At 38.9% G+C, this 24,819-nt stretch overlaps 1 protein-coding gene and 1 long non-coding RNA gene across 7 annotated transcripts in view; one reads left to right on the top strand and one right to left on the bottom strand.

The window, feature by feature from the left end:
• rbms3 (RNA binding motif, single stranded interacting protein) overlaps positions 1-24,819 on the bottom strand; it is a 250,701-nt gene that overhangs the window by 195,528 nt on the left and 30,354 nt on the right. For 4 of the 6 annotated variants that reach the window (XM_049480767.1, XM_007251818.4, XM_007251817.4 and 1 more), the window contains exon 1: positions 18,038-18,431. In XM_049480767.1, the coding sequence (XP_049336724.1) occupies positions 18,038-18,112 (75 nt within the window). In that variant the 5' untranslated portion in view covers positions 18,113-18,431. Of the gene's footprint in view, positions 1-18,037; positions 18,432-19,609; positions 19,701-24,819 lie in introns of those variants that run through there. The other 2 variants (XM_049480766.1, XM_022673722.2) reach the window with 1 other exon arrangement.
• LOC125802511 (uncharacterized) overlaps positions 19,524-24,819 on the top strand; it is a 41,214-nt gene continuing 35,918 nt past the window's right edge. Inside the window, exon 1 of the long non-coding RNA XR_007439638.1 lies at positions 19,524-19,600. This is a non-coding gene — a long non-coding RNA (uncharacterized LOC125802511). The remainder of the gene's footprint in view (positions 19,601-24,819) is intronic.

Consider the following 24,819-nt stretch of genomic DNA (forward strand, 5'->3'; position numbering starts at 1 on the left):
TCCTTAGTTGAAGTATGGCCATTGCTGAAATGGGCAAATGATTATTAACTATTGAAGCCTTACTTTTGATTTTAATACAAATGTGCTTTATTATATTGACAAGGACTTCATTTAAGCTTTTAGAATAAAGGAGCACTGCAGGTACTACAACTTTTTCTGTTTGCTTTTGGTTGTGTGTTTAAAATGATGTGACTATGGATTTTATTGAAGCCTGTTTTATTTACCATCTTAACTGGAGTGCAATTTAAGGTGGAGTGCAAAATATTTCTAAAAACACATTTGGTAACACTTTACTTGGCTGGTTCAACTGCATGTCTACTAAATGCAACTGAACCGAAAGAAAAAAAAATAAATGTTTCTGTATTAAATGTAACCCTACACCCATTTCTAACCCAAACTCTAATTTTAACATTTTAGGATTGCGTTTGGGATTAGATTTCAAATTTAGGTTAAGGTTACGGTTGGGGTTAGGTGTAGGGTAAGATTTTAGTGTTAATTAATGGTTAAGATTAGGGTTAAATGTAGGGTTTGGTTCTTTTTTTAAATAATTTACACATAGGGTTCCACAGTGGTGTGTAATGTTAGTTGAATGTCAGTTGAGCATCAATGAGGCCATGAAATGGACCATTTAAGTGAAGTGTTACCCACCGATTTTGTCACTTTAAACAGAAAATACAGAGCTCCCTTTAGGGCATCCGCTGATGAATAACTGAAATCTTAAGGCAACAGATGAGACTAACAGTCGCTAAGCAGCGAATCTTCAAAATGCGTAATTGTACATTATTTCCTTGACAAAAATTAACCTGTGACAAAAAGTACCTGCTTTCTTGCATTTTACATAGTATATGTTGACTGAAATCCCTGATATCCAATGGTATTCAGCTGTTGAATTTGACTGTTTTTCATATTCTTGATGTAAAATACTGACCAACACACACATTGCACTGTGTCTGATTCAAACAGCAGTCCAGGGTGTGAAACTCCTTATAGAAGGGGTGCTCAGTCCTTATTGTGAAAAGTTTAGCACCAGTAATAATCTATAATCAGGATCTTATATCCTATATCTCCAGAACCAGTGTTGGGCACATCTATCTTACAGTTTCAGTGAATGCTCATGGCTTAGCTAAGCTAAATCAGTGTATATGTGTTAAATTGAATTAATATGGTTTGTTTCTGCAGCCTATTGTTTATTTTCTTAGACTCAGACAGACAGGGTTTCATCCTTAGTTAGTCTTTATATCCCACATTAGTCTTTTTTATTTAAAATATAAGGAAAACTCATGTTTCTATTATACGAGTTCTTTGAGCTGTGAGTTACACTGAATAAAACAGAAAACCTACAGTGGAGGATTTTAACTGCTAACAGAGGACAACTATATGACCCGGCTACAGTGCCGTGTGACTAAGGGCAGTTGAGCACACACAGGAGCTTAATCATTCATAAAACCAGCGAGGTTAATAAAATATGCAGGGCCACTCACCAGCACACTGCCAAAGTGCCCCTGTAGTGCCTCGGCTTTTAAAACTCGCCGCAGCAAATTAAATGAACATGTCTATTGTGTAGGCTGCAATGTGTGCGTGACGGAGCAGTATGTGAGAGAGAGAGAGAGTGAAAAAGAAAGAGAAAGAGAGACAGAGAGAGTTGTGCTCTCGCACCAAGTGCCACGCTGTGTGTGTTGCAGCTTAGAGGACAATGTCACACAGCCTGTAGTGTCTGTACCACTAATCCTGTCAGGCTTTTATCTTCCCCTTCCTCTGACACTTAAACACACTCCCTCACCCCCCCACAACACACACACACGCGCACACACACACACACACACACACACCCCGCTTCACTTTCTTCTCCGTCTCTCTGTACTGTGTGTATCTCTTGCTTTCCATATACATCTCTCGTTCTTTAAGTTTCTCTTTTTCTTAGAATCCCTTATTTTCTCTGTCTCCCGTTCTTTCTGCTTTTCTTTTTCTTTCACTAAGTGTCTTTGTTGTTGTGAATGTCTATTTCTCTGCCTGTTGCCATCTCTCTCAGTGCCTCTGAATATATTTCTCTGTCTCCATATCTCTGTTTATCTCTTTCTGTCTCCATCTTTCTTTTTCTGTATGTAAACGTCTATTACTTTCTCCATTTCTCCTTCTCTCTCTCTGAATGTCTCTGTTTTTGTATGTCTCTTTCGTTCTCTATTTCTCTTTTCCCTCTTACTGGATGTCTCTTTTTCTATGTCTGTATTAGGGGGGTGCCTTCATATCCGATGCAATAGTAAAATGAGATTTTCATTTTGTTGCAGCAGTTTATTCTTGAAAAAAATAATAATAATTCAGTGTTTTGTCATATTGCCAAGAGTATCATTGTCGCGAATATACCATGAAATATTGTGATATTATTTTAGTGCCATATCACCCACCCCTAGTATATACATCTCTCTCCTTCTGTGTCCATCTCACTCCTCTATGTATGTGTCTGTCTCTCTACTCTACTATCTTTCAGTCACTATTTTTTTCTTTTTGTTTTTGACTCTAACCATGTCTCTGTCTCTTTCCATTTCTCTAAATGTATCTTTGTGTCTGCATCTCTCAGTATCTCTCTCTATCTCTTTCTTTGTGTGATTCTCTTCAAGTGTATCTCTCTGGATGTTGTTTTTTCCAGACCCTGCTTGCTCTGAAAGTTCAGTATATATGGTTAAATGTAAAAGCTGTTTTAAAGTCCAGGCCAGCCTAGTTTACCAGCTCCTGCTCCTCCTGATATCGGTGTTTCACAGTGAGTGAAGTTCTTCTATAAGAATTCAAAGAAGAAATAATAAGCCCCTCCACACAAATATGTCCAGAATCGCTCCTAGGCATGGACTCATTAACTCAGTCTGTTTGATTCTGTTTACATCTGATCATTTCATTTGTCTTGTGTATTAGGAATTTATCTGGATATGGTCAAGCCACAGATAAATGTTAACAAAGAAACAACAACAAAAGACTGCTGTTGAACTGGACACTAAGATCTGACTTCAAAAAGATACATTTATTGGATTTATCTAGTCGTAAACTACATACTGCTATGACAACAGGCTCTCACACCACCTGCTTCCAAAAAGACAGATGTAACACACATTTACAGAAGAACGAATCAACTTTCCTGTACAAACCTCTTCTCCAAATCTCAATCCAGATTGGTTGCTTACTCACTCCAGCGTGTCCTACCCGCACAGTCACAAATAGGCAGTGACTATAAGAGGAGGAGACAGCACACTTTTGAGTGTCATTAGCCACTCTCTTTGTAGCCTTGAGCCTCTGGGATGTGTTTGGACAGGAGTTTGAGTGGCCGCCACGCAAATTAGCCCAAATGAAAGCATGTGGGCTGAGCAAATTAATTCGAGCGGAACGCAACAAAAGCGCTGTTTACATAAGCTAATCCCAGGCAGTGGGCTAGCTTTCAGGCTAGCTCCAGCAGGCTCCGCTGCTACATGGATATCTGTAGTTATTAATCAGCCATCTCTTGAGCGCTCGGCAACCACAAAGTCTTTATCTTATCGAGAAAACAACAAGAGAAGCCAGTCCTTTCAGATGGCATCTTCGGCAACGTTTAGAGGCTGAACAAAAGAAGCCAAAGCAAACGGTCTTCCCTAAAGCCTTTTTTAATGTATGCCTCTGACGCACGCCCGTTTCCGCGTCCATGCGTGGACAATCGGACACGGTTACGGCAGGTTAAGAGCGCCGTGGTTCTATCTGATTAGAGCGGGCCTCTCTCGTGGCCCCTGCTGCAGAAAAGGTGTGCATAAATTGTGGAGGAGGAAGGCGAGCAGGGAGGTTGGACAGTGAAATCCCTCAGGAGTGTGTACTCAAGGATTTATGACGCCTTGCCTCGCCTGCTCTGTCCTTGGCTTTGACTGGGCTGTTTTCCGAGGGAAAAGGTTTCCAGAGTGTGTCTCCTGATTAAAACGCAGGGGAAAGAGGGAGGGGGTAAGAGGGAGGGGGGGGGTTGTGACAGGAGAGAATGAAAAGCCCCATACTGGAGTGCATTCGAAGGGTGCCATCACCATCCTTCCTCTGTCCCTCCCTCCCTCCCTCTCTCCCTCCCCCCGTCTCCTTCCTGTGCGGTCCTGGCGCACCAGGAGCAGCAGAAATGCTGTTGTTTATCTTCGGCGGAGATGACAAGGCCTGTCAAAATCTGTTGCCGTGTGACATGATTAGCGCAGATTGCTAAACACGTCTAATCAACTCCAAACAGCGGAAGCTGATACCTTTGAGCAAACGGGAAGTGTACCTGTAGCACAGCACCTGTACTTACCTACACTTAGTGCTCAAAGCTCATTATTCAAGCTATTACACACACACATACACATATGCACGCTGATGATGCCACACTGCATGCACACACACACACACACACGTCTTGTTTGTGCTTCATGCTTCACCATATGCCTATAAAACAATCGTCACGGGTGTATTTCACTAATTTTAAAAACAACAGGAGGTTTTTATTGCATGTATACTGCTATTGGAAATCTCATATAGTACAACCTATAAACTGCTGTACTGAATTCATCGTGTTCACATTATTTTACAATATTTTTAGCCAGTGTTTCAACTACACATTTCAATACACATTTAATACAATTGACAACCAATGGGGAAGGTGTAACATTCACATTTAGTTCTCAAAGCTCTTTACTCAAGCTGTTACACACACACATGCTGATCATGACACACTGCATGCACACACAAACAGACACTCATCCTGTATATGCTTAATGTCACCAACCCATTCATGACACAACCAAATGCCTATAAAACCATCATCATGGGTTCACTCATTTTCAAACAATTCAACTCGTTCACTCATTTTCAAAATAGTACAAGGTTTTTAATGCATTTAATGCATGTATACTACCTCATATAGTCCAACCTAAAAAATGCTGTACTGAAATAATTGTATTCACTTTTTACTGTTTTACTAGACTTTTACCTAGTGTTACACCAACACATTTCATCTGATACAATTGACAACCAATGGGATATGTTTAACATTCGCATTTCGTTCTCAAACCTCTTTACTCAAGCTGTTACACACACACATGCTGATCATGACACACTGCATTCACACAGACAAACACTCATTCCTTTATGTGCTTCATGTCACCAACCCATTCATGTCACAACCAAATGCCTATAAAACCATCATCACGGGTGTATTTCACTCATTTACATTATACACCATGTATGCTTCTCTTGGAAATCTCATTTGGTCCAACCTATAAAATGTTCTACTAAATTAATTATGTCACATAATTTTACTAAACTGTTAGCCAGTGGTACAATTACACATTATATCTGATAGAATTTACCACACCAATGGGGTAGGTTTGACATTTGCATCTAGTGGCTCATAGCTCATTATTCAAGCTGTTACACACACATGGTGATGACGACACACTGGATGCACACACACACACACACACACATATGTCCTGTTTATGCTTCATGTCACCAGCCCATTCACCAAACACCTAAAAAACATGAGTATAAAGCTAAAAAATACTGATAATTTGTGGATATACTGTACAGGACTATCATCCACACTAATATACCAGTTCAGGTATCAGTGAGTTCAGTTATATAAAAAGACGGGAAAAAAAATGCTAACTTCAATATTTGTCTTTTTCCAAGTCCTCCAAACTGTTTTAAAACAACTCTTCAAAATAGATAAGCACTCAATAAATAATAACTTTCCTTTATGGATGCACAGATATCTGTCCTTGTCGATACTGAGGTCAATACATAAACATTTATAAAACTGTTCCATTATCTTTTTCCATTCCAAAGAAACATGTATTTCTTTTAAGACTGGATACAATAAATAAACTGCAAACAACAATGAATATGTCCTGCAAATATCAGATAGGCACATCTATCAAATCTAAATATTAGTCTAATATTACTGATATAAATCAAATATGGGCATGCATGCCAACTTCAAATGTTCATATTCAAATGTTCTGAATGGAGAAGTTAATGTTAACAATCCTACAATCTTATGGTTTATTTTAGTAAATAATGAACCTTAGTAAAAACCCGTACTCCGAGCTTATGAAACATTTATTTAGTGTAATAGTGATCTAGAGAAGTTTCATCTAATAACCTGGTACAGGAAAATGGTATTTAATCGTGCACAGTCTGACATGGACATTTCACATCAGCAGTGAAGACAAAAAGATTGTGCAAGATTAGATCAAAACTATAGCATTTAGTCAAGAAACTGATTTATTCTTTAAGCACCTTAGCTTACTACAATTTGCAACATTTAACTCTCTTTAAATACTTACTTTACAGTGTATTGTGTGGAAATAAAGCTGAACACTTGCTTCTGCTTCACTAATAGCATCAAAAAATACACTTTTAACTGCAAAATATAGAGCTATATAGTACCGCAAAGATTTGTATGAATCAGGGGCAACAGCTTTCTGTGCATTTTGTAAGAGCTCAAGAGCATCTCAAACGCAGGGGCAAAATTAAGCTCAGCAAAGCTGCTCTTCCAATAACAAAATCATTAGATGCAAGACGTGAGTTTGTGGAGGATTTTATTGCCAAGTGTGCAGAATTAGACATAACACATGGACAAATGAAGAAGATACATTGTTTCATAAAACATGCGGACAGAGACACAGACACACACGCTGCCACAAAATGAACGCTGGTCTCATCAGACTCACCTGACCTGCCCGAGTTTTGAAATATGGGACGCAGTTCTTAGAAAGAACCATGGCATACTACAGTGCATACAGACTAGCTGTGTGTAATATTATTGATTATTCAAACCATTACGCCAATTATACTTATTATTTATATAATTATTTATCAAGGAATATTATTGTCACACGTATATTGTAAAAAAGTAACATTTTAAAAAGTAACTTAAGGTATTTAATCTACATATATTTATCTTGCAAATCCTGCTTATCTGGTCCTGTTTGCAAAATGTGGTATGAATTAATTGTGTTTCCATTATCTAGCTAGACATCACTAAGGCCCCATTCACACAAATCTGGATATTTTTAAAAAGAAAGGTTTTTGACTAGACTGAGACACACCTATGGCTAGTGAAGCTTTAGGCTTTTAGGCGGAAAGATGGAGAACCATGCTGATATGCTCTGATCAGTCCCTGAACTCCTGCTCTACTCATGGCTTTAGGTTACTCCCCCTGTCTTTGCCACGTATCTCCGCTCCACAGGCTTTGTCGAGCACTTAACTCGGAGAGCCTAAAAGCTAGCAGTGTGTAAAAATCCAAAAGTCAGGCCCTTTAAAGGAAGAGAATCCATCAGCCCCTAGTTGTTACAAAGTGGTCCTTTATTAAAAATGCAGCAGGTCCATTATTCTAGGACCAGAGCCTCTCTCCTGCTCTATCTAGCCCACACACACAAACCAGCAGTCTGGTCAGGCTGCTCTAGTTTAGCCCCACTCTGTGGCTAGAGTTATGGATAAAACAAAAAAAACTGTAAATAAATGTGACAAATTACATTTTAATTATATCAGGTACCAATTATCATCAAAACAATAGCTATATCCAGAAAGAATCAACAGAAAAATGGTGGGTAGTCATGCCAGACTGTCATGAAGAGACCGTCAGAAAGTAGTTCTGCTTTTGTCTTGGTGGCGATGACCAATGAATTAGTATCTGTGGAGCACAATGAAAAATGCAAAGATAACAACATATTGATAATTTGTGTCACGTTTTAAAGGCCTGGTAGCATGGTGTGGGGTGCAATTTTGCACAATGACTGATTACTTTCATTCTTCATTATAGACACTCTGATAGCCCAACATTACGCTGATGAGGTCCTGCAACCAGTGGCTCAATCTTTTCTAATTGCACATTCTGGTGCACTATTCCAACAGGACAGTGCCTGTTCACACACTGCTGCCATATCAAGAGCTTGTCTTGAAGATACACAGACATTCCAAGTTGCATTTTAGGTACCCCTGGACCTGGACTTGGACTTGGATTTGTTTTATATATATACATTAACTGACCTCAACATGCCTTTTTAAATGCATTTAGTCCCCTAGGCATTGCTAAAATCACTTTCATGCTTTTACCAGACATGGATATACTTAAGAGTAGTCGGAGGTGAAATGAGTTTTGATGGGAGCCATGATGCTCCTTCTCTTACACACTGAAGGCATCCTGTCCAGGAGGGGAAAAAACACTGCCCGTCCACACTAAAAACTGATTGGCTGACTCACAGACTCTTTGCAGAGAACAGACCAATTAAAACCCTCTCTATTTCACATGAATATGTTCACGAGGTAAGCGCCTTTCTCTCCCTCTTTCTTTTTTCACACACGCAATGAGAATAAAAAGTCTGTGTCGCCTGTGTGCACGTTTGTTTTTGGGTCACTTGTTCTAAATTCCGGGAGGTTTTATCTGATTGCGGGCATCAGGGAGCCGTTATTGATATGCGGTACACTTCCGCAACTTCCGGGAGACTTGGGACGTCTGGATACAGATACTATACCATGACCAGTCACATCGCCACACCTATCCCTGATCGACTCGACTTAGACGACTGGTACGTTGTGTTACACATGCATTACACACTACTACTGTATGTGTAGTTCAATAATTAGGTCCAAAACGATTTCATCATTTACTGTTTCTGGTAACCTTCATATTTGCCTACCAAATAGCAATGCAATCCAACACTTCCTTCTGGGAGCAACTCTATTTGCAATTACTTCTTTGACGATAGGTATAGTTACTATGGTTCAGGGAAATCTCTGATTTGTCTAAACTGGTCAAAACTGGTCTCCGACATGTTCCAATATACACACCTCCCCACTGATACTCTTCTACCAAGCCATTATTTCTGCAACAAGGGCAGTTTTATATCCTTCTATAAGCGTATGCTAGTATGTTCCTATTTTCTCAGTCAACCCCACCCCTTTGAACAGATGGCTGGAGAGAATGCCCAGGACACAGTGGGAGATCGAGAGAGAGACAGAGCGAGAGATTGAGAGAGAGAGAGAGAGAGAGAGAGAGAGAGACCCCCACACACACTACAATATGGGAAATGAACCAAAAAACACAGCACAATATTACTGCTTTATTGTGTTATGAGTTTTGTGCCTTGTGTGCAGAAAAATGCTGTGTGAACGTGACCTGCAAAGTGGAGAGTAAAAAAAAGGCAGATAAGGTATACTGCACTGAAACTAGAACACCATGTGACACTCTCCAACCCCCACCAAGAAAATGCTTGCTGTAAGTAACAAGATTTGCATAATTTATGATTATTTATTTTTCTTTGCTGCTATTGATGTACAACATTAAAGACAGGCTTCAAAGCAGGCCAAACATTTCCTCTCCTGCACATTCACAAAGGAAGTAGAGCAGGAATGACTGACAGATAGAGAGAAAGAGAAAGAGACAGCGAGAGAGAGAGAGAGAGAGAGAGAGAGAGAGAGAGAGAAATGAGGCATTATATAGCCCCAACTCATAAAAAAGTTATATCCTATCTTGTGCATACAGATAGCAGCAGCAATTCTTACAATTAACAATAATAACAATCACATTTGGGTACATTAATACTGTTTGGAGAACAACTGATTGAATCAACTTCCGTGTTGAAACATGTAAATGAAACCATGTATTATGTTATATAATTTTAAACTATAGCTAAAACACCTACAGCTCAGACTAGACCCTGATTAGTTTCATACTAGACCTTGATTAGCAAACCAGGCCTGAGGAATTTCATACATTTTTATCATTCTTCTCAGAACTTGTGCTCATCAAACATCATCAAACATGACCTCCTCTAAAAAACTAAAGAGACAAAATGAAAGTAATTAATGCCCACAAAGCAAGGGAAGGACATAAGAAGATAGACAAGCACCTGCAGCAGGTTTCTGCAGGTTACAGTGTGTACTACTGTTAAAAATAGCTATTCAGGGGAACTGTGGAGGTTAAGATGGGTTGTGGAAGACCATGAAAGCCTCTTGTTTTCAATTGTACTAGATATGTACACTAACATGCCACATGCCATGGGACAGGAACTTGCACTGTATGTAATGCTGCACAGTCTAAAAGATATGCATATGGGATCTCCTGCATTCAACACGGATGTGATTTCTGCCAAAGTCGCTTTTCTGTTTGCCTGGACATTTTTAGCCACTCACCACCAGTCACACTCATTACTACATACTGTGCTGTTCACTGTGGGTGATAATGACCTATCTGAAGTATTTCTGGTATACAAATTACACTGTGGATTGAGGAATGTCCCACACAACTTTGTAAATGAAATGCTCAATAAATATGGCACCAACTATCAGGCCTCACCCTATGACAAGATAACACCTCACAACGTATACATGTGTCAGTACACGTTCTGAAACCCCCAAGTTATCACTTCACAATTATTTTAATTAATTTGCATACTGCTATTCCATGACCATTGGCATGTCAGTATAATAAATTCTGCATAAAATGTATTACATTTGCACTTATTATTAATCTATTTATATTTACCAATAATTCACAAAGATTTGAAACGTTTGAAGAACATCCTTATGTAAAGCGGATTCCAGATTAAAAAGCTGAAATGTGATGTGCTTAGGGTGCGTATTAGCCCACTAATTTGTACAAGATCACCTGCATGGATCAGTAACACAATTAGGTGAAATTTGTAATTAAAATCCTCTAGAGTAGCACGTGCCTCAGATGCGCCTCAGAAAGTTCCAGCACTCTGCACAAACCTCAAACCCTCCACTAGCTTTTCACAGGCAGGCACACTCAGGAAGCATTCTGCTACATGTAAACTCCTCCAGTGGGACAGCAGCCTGACGTTTATCAGGCTGCTGTCCCACTGGAGGAGTTTACATGTATAATTCATACAGCACACATGTTAACTTTGTGTATCTGTGCAATATGCTTCCAGAAAATAACACCTGTGCTGAATCAAATTCTCATTTATCCCCACACAATCCCAAAGAGCTCAGAGGCAAAGCCTTAACCCACAGAGGAGAGTGCTGACTACTACTAGTCCAGAAATACCAAACAGTCACAGTGTCTGCATAGAGTATTCACTGATAATAAGAGTTTAAAAAGAGATTCAGTCATTTAAAATCATTTTAAATACAATTTACTCCTCTGTCCATATATTGATTATATAATTAAGTTGCAATTTACTGTTATATATATACATTCAGCCTAGAGAAATCCGCGCTAAATTCGTGCTGAAGTTATAAAGTGTGTTTCATCCTAGACTGCATAGTCCAGGACAACCAATCACATCAGCACTTATTTACATTCTTATAGCCTACCCCTAACCCATTAGCAGGGTTTCCATTTCAACTTTTTCATAGGAAAAAAATACCATAATTCATGTTTTTGTCCTCAAGATTATTCAAAGACATAAGCTTTTGAGTTAGCCACAGCATCAAGCATAAAACTAAATCTTAAAAATGATCATATTTTAATGTCTTATTTTTTACGTTGATAAGAATCTTTGTCTTACTAAGCGCTTATGCTCTTAATCAGTAAAATCTCTTACTTGCAGGAGAATGTTTTACTTATTTTAAGTAATGTGAATAAGCACAAAAAATAATTGTTACGTTAGATTATGCTGATTCTAATTGTTACGTTAGATTATGCTGATTCTTGTGTCCAAATTTAAGCCAACAAATCAGGAATTCACTTGATTTAAATATTACTTCACTTTTTCTTTATATTTGCATACATAATTGTCAGATATTTTTGCTTAATATAAGCATACACATCTACATTTACATATATGTTTTGCTTTTAGCAAAATCATTTTTACAAGTTTTTTTTTTTTTTTAATCTTGACAAACTGTGATGTTTGCAGTTTAGAGAAGATGGGCAGGACGAGCGGTGGCCCACCTAATGAGGGCTGAATCTCCAGGCTAACCCTAACCCAATAATATCCACCTTTCACTCGGGAGCACAAATACACCAGAAAGTTTAGGGAGAGCAGTTTAGAGCCATTTCTCAGAAATACTTTGCATTTCCACATTTTAGAATGTTGAAAGCAACATTTAAACAGCTGTGTATCATGATCAAAGAATCTGAAGGGTCAGTCATTTATTTAATCACAGGCCACCTGTGTCAACTGATAAAAGAATCTCTACACCAACTAGAAACTTATAAAATGTATAGAATAGTACAGGGAGTGCAGGGTAGTATAGGGTAATAAAGAAAATATAAGGCAGTGGGCTAATGTTTGGTTTAAACATACCAACAGTTAATTGATGCACTGTTTAAATGCTGTATATCAAACAAAAATAATTACACTAATGATACGTTATTTATTATTTTTTATGTACTTTATCCTAGTGTAATAATTATTTGCAATGTACATGTTTTTTATTCCATTCAGTATTTTTGAATTTGCATTTTCAAAGTGCTATGAAACCTTGATAGATGGAGAAATCAATCTGTTCTACACTCTAAAAAAACAGAGGTATTATATAAGTACTTTTTGTACTCAAAGGTACACTCTTCATAATTGTACACTCAATGGTACAATATTGGTCTTTACAGGGTCAGATTTGTTCCCTTTGAAGTACAAAGTCATTCCTAACAGCAATAAGTACAGATTTGTACCGTTTATCCAACCAAAATGACATTCATTTTTTTTTTATATCACTGTACTAATAAACAACATATATTTTAATTGCACATTTTTCATTTGAAAGCCAGACAATTTTGGATCATCAAGTTTTTTTGACACATATTCAGTTGATGATAATGTTTATAATCTTCATAATCTTTATAATCTTTACTGGCACAAAAAACATGGGTACAAAAAAGGACTTTCACTGAAAGGTACTTTTTTGTACCTCAATGTAAGGTACAGCCCCAGCGACAAGCTTTATACTCTTTTAAGTACAAATCTGTACTTATTTTTCTTAGTGTTTAGAGAAGAAAAAGATGTGGGAAAACATGGTACATAAACAAGCCCAAACCTCATAAATATAAGATAAATAAAAAAGGTAAAATCCAGAAGTGTAATTTAACACTGCATGTTAAAGTGAAATGGCTATATGGAATTTTTTTATTTCATGACAATAGAGATCCTAGTAACAGGAAAGATCATTAGCACCTTGTGAATTAACACATGCCAGTGGGCTTAATTAATCATTCAATTAATACGTGTTTATAAAAAGAAGGGAGGCTAGTGCTTTTTCCTCTTGGTGAAACTGCAGGTCTATGACAGGAATGCTACAAATCAATCTCCTAATTATCCACTTGTGGAGTAAACAGCACGTTGCCATGCAATAATCCTGTGTGACATTGTGGGCAGCAGAACTCTAATGAGTGCCATACATAACGTTCTCCTAACGCTGTGGGAATGTTGCGGACATGCTGTGTGTCATCCCACTGCAGGCCAGTTAGCGTGCACTCACGCTGAGAGCAGAGATTTGAACGGACCGCTGGATGTTAGTTCTGCTACACAAAAACTGACCCCTCTCAAAGTGTAAATGTACACACACACATACTCACACACACACACACACACACACACACACACAATTCACACACACTCACATACACCCATGCTGCTGATTGAATGGTTGAAGGGGCCCCACAGCCTTCTGTTGACACAATACCAGGGGGGAATTACTTCCCTTTAAATCTATTTCATATCCCACTGGTGTATAAGTGCTGTCATGGATACCTCCCTCTGCATGCACTGTGCATGAGCACACACACACACACATACACACATGTACACACACAGCTCTCCATGCATTCATCCATGTTCTGTTAAGCTGGCTCTGTTATGGGGGCACACAGCCTGGCGCTGCACTGGTACTGTAGGCAGAAACTGAAGAGGCATTGTAATCTCCACAAAGCAAATTCGGTACAGAATGTGATAAAAACAATATTAATAAAAAAATAGAGCTAAAATCTAGGGTTGTTTGTAACTTCAATTGTTATTTTCTTAGCAAAGAAACCTATTAATACGAACAAGATTCTATGTCATCTTTGTTTCAAATCAGCATTTATTTTATTGTATTGTATGTTTTAGTAGTGTATTCGGATATTTGAAAATGTTTAGATTCCAATTCCTATGTAGGATTTGTCGTAATCATTTCTTAATAACAGTTCTTTGCTTTTTATAAGGGTGTGGGTGCATTGCTAAATCATCATTAAGCTATTATATCATCATTATATCATTAGCAATGAAATAGCCTTAAATGACAATAATGCTGTTTATCTAAAGTTAAGTTATATGAGAATATTTTATCATTTTGTTACATTCATATATTTTCTTATTGTATCAACAACATGCTTTAACCCATTAAAATGGAGGCATTTTTGTCAATTTTCTGCATAATATTACATGCCTATATCTTTAGGAATTTTATTCAAGCATTACATATAGGTTTCAGCGTTATTAAAAAATGAATTGTATTGTAATAGAAAATATTAAAAACTGTCAAAATACAAGGAATAAAATCACATCATTTTAAAAATCAATATTTAATTTAATTCATTTAGTGTAATCCAAACATTTTGTTTCATAACGTTTGTCTAGTTTTTATGTCTATTTTTACATTTATTTTGGGGTTGATTCCTGCTATTGATCTGCAATTGAGTAGAATGAGTAGAAGGAGGACAGGCAGTGTCTCCAAATGTCATGTAGGAGTCTAAAAAGTCCTCAAAGTTTTCAGAATGTTAATAACTTATTTTACTGCAGATCATCTACTCAGGCCCTTATATGAGCCAATGCCTGTTAAAGGGTTAATGAGCTTAAAGAACACTGACCTAACTGTAAATTTCATTACACAGTGTAAAAAATCCTTTTAAATTAGATGTTCAACAACAATATAATAAAAATTATAGTTCTCCACATAAAAGAACCATCCACTGTTAATGTTTCTGCATGTAAGAACATTCCCATAAATACTGTGTACTGTAAATACTTCTAATAAATATCAATATGCTTTTTAACAGCTCTATCTCTAAGTGATTATTATATTGTATTAACAGAATTTAAGAAATATACTGAATTGTGATAAATTTCGGCCATATCGTCCAGCCCTAATTTTATTTTATTTTTTTTATTTTAAGTTTGGGACAGTATACTGTCCAAAAAATTATTATTGTGACAAGCCTACTAAATCCAAAAACAGGCATTTGACTGTAAATGATACCCACTGTCAGCTTTTTTCACAGATCAGTAACAGACCAGACATTCCACTAGTGAACACTGTATTCTCACTAAGTACCAGAGATAACTGGGAGTTACCCAGTTAACAGAGGGAGAGAGGGTGAGGGTGAGAGAGAGAGAGAGAGAGAGAGAGAGAGAGAGAGAGAGCGAGCACAGTGATTGTGTGTCAGCTGCTTCTCTTCCCCCCACATGATTGATTTCCCCTGGAGGAATGCCTCCACTCTGAGAGCATGCCGGAATCAAGATTAATAAGAGGCCATTTAAATCTCCAGTCTCCCTCTCAAATACACACACACACACATATACACACACACAAGCCTACAGTCTTGCACACTAACATGGGGCCCTCATTCTTCACAGGCAAAGGCAAGTATCTGAAATCTGAAGCGTAGTTGGACTCCGTGCCAAGAGCGCTCCCCTTCTCCTCCAATAATCTCCAAATCAACAATCATTCCCAGACCACGCCATTCTTCCCCCTCGCTAATGCCAATACTTGGCTCTAATGAAGCCAGCGGAAACCAATTCCCTCACACAATAAGAGCGTGAATACACGCTATAAGTAGACAGATCTGATATGTTCATCCATAGTGACAGTGGGGTTTTTTTTGGTTGTTAATTTTTGGTTTTTGCTTTTTTTTCTTGCATAAAATGAGATGAGAGACAAACAGATGAGTCCAGGGATCGGGCCTTGCATGCGGAAAGGTTCTAGGAAATTCACAAGACAGCAGAAAAGGGATAAATTTAATTTGACTTGACCTTGAAGGCTTGACTCATGAAACAGTAAATGATGGGCCTCAGAAAAGGCCAAAAGTGCAAGGTGACTAGTGAGAAGAGGTTTAGCAGTGTGAGGTTGTTGAACCATTTATTCCAACCTTATACCTTTTAGGTAGGTATAAGGTTGCCTACACAGTAGAGGCTGATGTGGTTTTAGAAACACAGTCCTCCAATGTTTAAAATTTAATAATTTAGTAAGCTGTGTCAACTCTATCTGACTGGAAACGTGTTGGTACGTAGTATTGCAAGATGCTTCATCAATAATAGGAAGTATTCAAACCTTGGATTCAAAGAATGCAAAGGATTCTGACATGAAGGAATGTCAATCTACAGAAAGATGAATTGGCAGGCAAAAGCAGATGACAGACAAAATCTAACATGACGGAGAGGGCGATTGTATTATTTCCCATGTCTGCATGATGCCAGATTGGCAAGATCTATGGATTCCCATTGTAATACAGAACCTCACCAATGCAATGTTTTAATTTTGCTTAGGGCACTTTGTCAGCTTTGTCATACAGCGAAAAAGACACTCCATTTCTGAAATGAAGGAATGCCAACCTGTAGAAACAAGGCAACCGATGGATGGAGCAAAGGAAATTTAAAACAGCGAAGAGTCTAATCAGTGCATTGTATCCTTTCTATGTTAAAATATTTGCTGTATGTAAGAATTCACATCATTTTACAGAGCATCAGCAATGCCCCAACATTATAAGTTCAGTTATAATGATGCATCAGTTGTTCAGACAAGAAACTAGCCTGTATGCGACACTGTAAAAAGGATGCTCTATCTAGGGTCACGGAAATGCAAACAAATTCAATGTTTGCCGCAATGGATTCTGACATGGTGGAAGGTCAACCTGTACGAATGAAAATCCAAGATGATGAAGAGACAAGCCAATGCGGAGTATTCTTTCACCGGTCTGTATGTTGTTGACAGATTTGCAGAATATAAGAGTTCATATCGTCGTACAGAGCATCACTCAGACTAGAAAAGTGTCTGTATGCAACACTGCCAAAAATTAAGGGTCAGTTGAGAGTCAGAAAAATTTTAACTAATTCAACTTTTGCAGCAATTAATTCTGACGTGGAGAGACGTCACTATTAGAAACAAGGATTGGTGGGCACAGGCAGATGACGGATAAAAAATCCAAGATGGCGCAGAGGCTGATCCGTACAGTCAATTCTTTCCTGGGTCAATCTGTCGTTGTATGGCAGATTGTCATGGTTTGTCTTCTAATTTATCAGGCCCAATGAATAATCATAACAAGTCTTAACTCTGCCCCTGCTTTAGCCATGTACACACCTTCCACACGAACAAATTCTAAATGCGTATGCATCTATACCACTCTATCGGTATGGCTTTTTTTAGTGTGTAGGCTCCTTGATTTGCTTGCCTCCATGCTCTTCACAACCAATGCATTTCCTAACCCTAGTCTTCTCCTCAATTGCTTTACTCCCTTAAGAAGAAACAAGAAACCTCATCACTTGCTTATTATTGCCCTTGGCCTTGTCAGTCTTTCTCTCACTTAATTACTTGTCCATCGCAGGTGCCAACTTTTTGAGCTGTTTTTTTTTTCCCAGGAAGGATGAGAGATAAAGACATGCGTAAAGCAGAGTACAGAGTCAGGTAGGGATCACCAGCAGTGTAACAGCGCCTCGATCAATGCGTGGCAATCAATTCTCCACTTCAGAGTGGTGTAGGGCTTCAAGAGATGGATGTTATTATTCAAGTCCACCATTAGAGCCCCACTGTGATGCTGAGGGGACAGAATTTGTGAGTATGTGTGAGTGTGTGTAAATGTGTTTGTGTGGTGCATCTGTGTACTGATGTATGTGTGTTGTGTAGTGTGTGGGATGCAATTAGGCTTGCCATTCCTGCTTGTGCAGGCTCTTGCCTGGGCCAGCAGTAAAGTGGAGTTTGATCAATTATCAAATGCAGGAGATGGCAGCAAGATATCATATTCAAATCACATGATATGGACGATAGTTCCCAAACCCTCCACCCGCCCCTCCTTCTAGGGAAAGACCCTAAAGATAAGCCAAATGAAAAACTCTGGAGAGCCCATGCACAGTACCTTAGTCTGGAGATAGTGAGGGTAGTAGTAGGTGTACTGGGGGTACATTGGTTGCTGTTCCAAACGTTTGCCCATGTAGCTGGAATCCTTCTGACCGTGGCAGGGTACAGATACTCGCGTGCTTGGGTCGGGACGGACGGTGGGAAAAAAAAAGAACAACTCCAAATTGCCCCCCACCCCTGCTGACTGCTTCCTGGACCAGAGGTGCAATCCGTGCAGGCAAAAAAGAGGCAGCAAACAGAGGATGGAGATTGGTTTGAAAAAAAAGAGAGAGAAAGATAAAGAAAAAGAGGGAGAGAATGAGAGGAAGAGAAAGGGAAACACAGAGAGAGAGAGAGAGTGATTGGGAGTGTCACAGGGCTGTCCTTCTTCTGTCTGTCACTGGAGTGTGTAGGAGTTGCACTCTTCCAATCTTCTCGTACGGAGAAAGAAGAGGAGCTGATGTAGAAGATGGAAAGTGAACGGGACAGCCGCAAAAAGAAAAAAAACGGAAAGCAGGAAAAGGAGCAGTGGTACAGGAGGGAATAAAAAGGAGGCGATGAAGGAAAGAGAAGAAGGAGGAGGTAAAGGAGAAGGAGAAGAAGGAGGAGGGGAAGTATAGGGGGGCTTTTTTCAGCAAAGATTTCTACGAAAAGCTGGCTGTCGCTATTCTCCAGCTCATGCCTTGACTTTGTCTCCCGCTCTGTGTCCGCTTCCCTTTCTCTCTCTGTTCCTCTGTCCCTGGCTCTCTCGCCCGTCTGTGCAGTGTCAGATCCTGCAGGAAGCTGTCAGATATCCCAGGCACACATATAGACACACACACAGGCGCTCCGCTCGGCTGCGTGCTCCGCTTGCACTGTTCTGGCTGTCGCGCACAAAGAAGGGATACGGAGGAAGATGTGAATGCACTCTTGAGACACAGTCAGTCAGTGAGACCAAACCCTTCTCAGCTCCAGTCCGGCTTTGGAAACGCTGAGGAAAAAACAGAGCAAACTCCTGAAAAAGGGGAAAATCCGGCACTTATCCCAGAGCAACACACAAAGAGCACACAAACGCACACTCCTTCTTCTCCCAGCGTCTGCCCGGCTGATGTCTTCTTCTTTTCCCACGGCCTCCTCTCGCCTCCTTCCTCGCTCACCCGTGCGAATATGCGATTGTGAGTGAGTGTGTGTGTGTGGCTGCGTGCGAGAGCGAGTGTGTGTATATGAGAGTATGTGTGTGAGGAGCGTGTGTGACTGAGTGAGTGAGTGAGGGAGTGTGTGTATGTGTGTGTGCGTGCGTGCGTGCGTGCGTGCGTGCGCGCTGCCGGCTGCTCCACACTGTGGTGAAGAGTTAAAGGCTCGGCTCGGGCAGCGCACAGATCCCTCCTCCTCCTCGGCCTGGTGGGCGGGTCTCGAGGCAGGATGTAGTACTGTCTGGCTGGGGGTGTGTCTTAAACGGCCTGTCTCCCTTTCGCTGGATAGGCTGCCTTTCCAAAAAGCATGCACGCTACAGGGCGGGAGGGGCTTGGAATAAACGGAGGAGGGAGAAAGAAGGAGAGACACAGAGACACAGAAAGTGGCAAGGAGCCGAGGCCCCCTACTGGTAACTCACAGATTGCACACAGCCTTGTCTTGTCTCATCACATCCAAAGTCTGTCTTTTTTACCTTTTTTCCCTCCAGCCAGTTTAGCACTTTTGCAGACCTGTAAATTAAAAGAAAGAGAGGATGTATTTTAAATTATTTGCTTTCTATCATACAACACTCGCTTACCTGCGGAAGATAGTAGTGGCTGCTGCTGATGTTGTGACACACTGACACACTGCCATCCATGCATACTAGAGCAGAGAGACTTGGCCTTAAATAGCACTTACATAAGACTCTGCGCACTGACGCTCTAGTCTACTAAGAGGCCAAAGCTTTCACTGGAGAAAAGACAAGAATGCACTGGTGTTCTTGTTCTATGGCTAAACTAATTTACGGCCCACCAGTGTTGCTAAGTTTTACATTTAAAACATTTAATAGATGTTCTTATCTACAGCAAGAAACTACACACTTGAATAACACGATTTTACTCAATTTAGGATTAGACTTACCTACAGACAGGATACACATAGCATTCTATCTAACCACTCACCAACTATCATCAACTATCAGTGAGTAATCCAGCTCAGAATAGTTTGCCGTTTCTCTTTATCTGTGCAGACCTGTCTGGATTACATTTACTTAGTAAATATCAGCACATCGTTTAGCTGTTTCTGTCGCTTTGGAGTAAAAGAGAAAACCGATCAGTGGGGCCTAAATTGGAACTCCAACATTGAGTGAGAGTTAAAATTGAAAAATAAGCCCTAATAATACTAATAAAAGGATACATAATTAAAAACTTTGTGCATCTGTAAAAGGTGGGACATTTCCCATGATTTCACCACACAGTAACGCTAGACTGGCCAAAAAAAATAGACCCGCCCTAACTAAGCTGCAGTCTAGACTTTGGAACGCTGCTAGTCAAATAATCAGTATTGTTTTACTTTGCAATACTATAGTGATTTTCAAAAACACAGCATTGACTTTCAATTGTAAGTTTACACATACATATGGCTGTAAGACAGTGGTTCATTTAGTGTTGTGTTCAAATCCCACCCACTAGATAACAGTGTTGTACTCCGTCATTCGATCCCACTGTTCTGATTTTCTCTTTAACTATGATATTTCCTTTCTAAAATTAGATAAAAATATTGCCTTGCTTATGGTATTGCAATATATTGAAATATATTTAACCATAACCCCTGTATCGTGATACGTACAGTATCATGCAGTTAAGTTCTAGCCAATAGTTAAGTTATGTTCTATTTCAAAAACTAAGGCAAGACAAAAAATGAGGCAAGACAAGTTCGCCTTTGCTATAATAATTCTGCTTAACCTGCACAAAAATAAAACTACTGATAAGAGAGTCAGGTACAGTCACTGCAATACTACATCAAAACCTGATTACAACTGTCATTACACATTTAGTAATGGCGGTCTTCCTTTGCACGGAACCTACTTACACTCAAACGATTAGTCCATATAAATTCATTTGTAACAGCACCACACTACACAAATTGCTGAGGACAGAAATGTTGTGAGAGAGGTGAGAATGGGCTCACTCATACAGTTTACACTCAACTCAGTCAATACTTTACAGATTTAAGCATCTTCTGGGCATTTAAAGGCCTTTAAACTCATGTTCAGATGTTTCTTTCATTTTAAAATGAGAGAAGACATGGCAGAAACATTTAACTAATTGACTAATCCAAAAAATTAGCATATGATTAGTCAGCTACCAAATAATCATTAGCTTCAGCCATAGCACCTACAATACCCTACTCTACCTAAATTATAAAGGGATTATGTTCAAGATTCTCGATTGGTGGCTTTTATAGTTTTTTATTTATTTACTTTGGCCAATCAGTGCTCTGCAAGGTTTAAACAATGTTTACAATAAGTGAAAAAAATGTACTAATGTATACCCAACAATTACTTAATTGTTTAATGTTGTGCAGAGCTGTATTCCTTCAAAGGATTCATTTTATATATTCTTTATAAACTGTTTTTTTTATCTAAACAATAAAGCTGTACATGGATTAATCTTAGCATTTTTTTTGTTTACTAAACGACTGGCTGCCTTTTTCTGCGTAACTTTCACTAAGATGACTAGCTCTACTGAGGTACATTTAAGACTAGAATTAAACTGTTACTGTTCTTAAACCCTTACATTTTTTTCATTTTCATTTACATTTTGATCAATATTAATCTTTAAAATAAATTACTGATACAATAAGCTCTGAAATATTCATAAATTGAGGAAAGTTTGGGTTTCATAAGAGAATTTAGTTTTGCATGAAGAAAGGAGCACAAGTGCAGCACTCATCACTATGTCTGGAATGCTGGGGCACACAGGGAGGGTGAGAGAGTGTAAGTGAGTGAGAAAGAGCGAGAGAAAGAGAGAGAGAGAGAGAGAAAGAGAGAGAGAGAGAGAGAGAGAGAGAGAACAAGAAAGATATATTGTGGAGGGATTCCAAAGCAAGCATGGCACACCAATGCCAGGACTTTGAAAATGTTGATAAAATTCTCAGAAAGATAACATTTAGACAAAGAACAGCACGGCAAAGAATCCCTTCTACAGACCAGACATTTCTCAAAGCTGAACACTTACATATCAGTCCTTTATATATTTTTTAGACAGAACTATCTTATTTATTGTTAAACTACCTGATGAACCATAATTTTAAACAAATGCAGCCTTATTCCAGATAATCCAATCAGTCCAAAGCATACCCAAGCATAGCTCAGTTGTAATGTTAGCATAATTTTGTTGAAATGTAACAAAATATAATGCAATTGTTTTAATAAATGTTAGCAATGAATAATCTCAAAATAAAAACACAATAATAAAACCATAAAAATGCAAAACTTAAAGTGGAAGTCCAGTTTCTAAACTGATTGCAGAAGCATTTCTGAGTAGAGAAGGAACAAAATATTGTATTTAATGGAACCAGTGTGCTGGAACAATCATCCCTTCTAGGCCTAATATATCATTCTAAAAACCTTTGAATGGTGGAGAGAGCTCCGTGAGTGATGATAAATCTGTTTCAGCACGCTCTCCCTCTCTAACTTAACATGAAATCGGATTCATCCGCTCTGAAAGGAGACCGAATCTAAATCCCCCAAATCCCCAAATTTACGGACATCAGCTTTGAATTAAACAAAATATTTTAGAAAAATTGAATTGACTAAAACTAGACAACAATTGTGTTTCTGTCAACTAAAACTATACTAAACTAAATAATAACTAAATGAATACTAGAAACTATTTTACATATTAGTCAAAATAAATATTGCTGTACAAAAAGTAAACTTGCACCAAAGTTTAATTGTTGTCTGTAATCTGTAATCCTGTAATCGCGGAAGCTGCATGGGAGTTATGGTGGCAGGGTAACTCTCTTTAGCTTTTAAAAGAAGCAGAGGCCTTTAAGGTGAGATCTTCAGTTACGCAAACACAAAGGAGCTTAAAGATGTTCACCTTATCCACCAACATCCCCTTGATGCATAGAAGATTGTGCACTGTGCTCCCCTCCTGAAGTTCCCACAATGATCTTCTTTGCTTTGCTGTTACAGAGGGACAGGTTGGAGCACCACATTGCTGGGAGTCTCACTTATTCCTGTATGGACCCTCATCACTGTTGTTGATGTTGTTGATTACTGTTGTGCCAGTGGCAAACTTGATGAAGGTGTTTTTGGATGAAGTCATTGTTGAGAAGAATGATGTGGTTGTCCATCCAAACCAAAGTTTATGTTTCTTATGTTACATTACATTTGATTCAGTAAGTTCTGATTCCACACTGCAATTTAGCATGGGTTGCATTCCTCTATAATTAACAATGGTTGATTTGTAGAAGGTTGTGTATCAACTAGTGGTAAGTTGTCCATTTGCTAACTTGCCTTGCCAGGTGTTGTGCAGAATTCTGCCTTCCAGCCAGAATTCAACTTCCTTCAGGTGCACAAGTAAAACAGATTATCTCTACATTACTTTTGTTTGTGTTTATAAACATGGGTTAATCTACAGTTACATTAGATATAGGACTTACATGCGTAATCATCTGTGCCCATACTTCTGCATGAAGCACAACCAAATTTGGTCCTTTTTTTCCAGATTGGGGTTTGCAGTAAACCTTTTATGTCTGCTGTTTTGGTTCAAAGTTCTAGCTGGACCAATCAAGGTACCTGTGAAATCACCCCAAGAGTCCGGAGCAATCGGACACAGGTGTATGTTCCTTTCAGGTATTTGAATGCTGTGTGCATTGCAAAAGAGATCACATCATCTGAATATCTACTCAAACAGTAAGAAAACAGATGGAGAGTTCTGGTTGCTTCATAATATCAGCCAAGATCAATCTCTCAGTGCACTTTATAACTATGAGTGTGAAAGCCATGGGTCAGTAGGCATTTCTTTAGAAAGGGGATGACGGGTTTGACTTTAAGACAAGTGGGGGCGGTAGTCTGTTTCAGGTTTAAGATGTCTGTGAAAGTGGCAGCCAGCTCATTGGTACACTTGTGTAGGACCAGTTCTGTAAATAATCTGGCTTTTATGTAGAAAGGAGCAAGCCAGGGGTGGATAGCTGAGGCCACGTAAATGTTTGGGACACAGACAGTGTTCAGATTAAAGGGGAAAACTGGCGTCCATGTTTAAGTTGCTGACTTTGCTTGTGTAATCAGTGATTGTATGAACACTTTGCCATCAGAGGTGGACCGACAATGATTGTTGGTATGAGGGTAAGGCTGGATACAAAAGTGCATCATCATACAAGGCTTCTGTAATGTTATGCATTGTTTCTCAAGATAAAATCAACATTACTTTTTGGAATTAACCTCAGTTAAAATGTTCTTGAACTCCGAGCACTTGCTAAATTTCCATGCAGATCTGCATTATGTTAGCAGAGTTAGTTATAGCACTGCGGTTTTCTGATATTCAATTTACTGTGCTGACTGAGGTACTCTCAAGAGGGGCATCTAGTCAGTGTTAAAAGTGTTTACTCTGCTTCCTCCATACTCTCCACATTAGTTTTACATATTTATACCCTACAAATATGTGAAAATATTCAGCACTCTGGGAGAGTATCTACACTGGCGTTAATAGGGTTTGCAGCCATGCACGAGGTCTAGCTGCTGGAAAAATAAAAACTGCAGCTCCCTGTAACTTTGTGCAGAGCTGCAGTAACTCACAAAATGTGGATTATACAATCCAACCACCTCTCAGTATTGACTAAATTATTGTCTGACTGCAT

The sequence above is a fragment of the Astyanax mexicanus genome, chromosome 6 (assembly GCF_023375975.1).
Source record: "Astyanax mexicanus isolate ESR-SI-001 chromosome 6, AstMex3_surface, whole genome shotgun sequence".
NCBI classification, from domain to species: Eukaryota; Metazoa; Chordata; class Actinopteri; order Characiformes; family Acestrorhamphidae; genus Astyanax; species Astyanax mexicanus.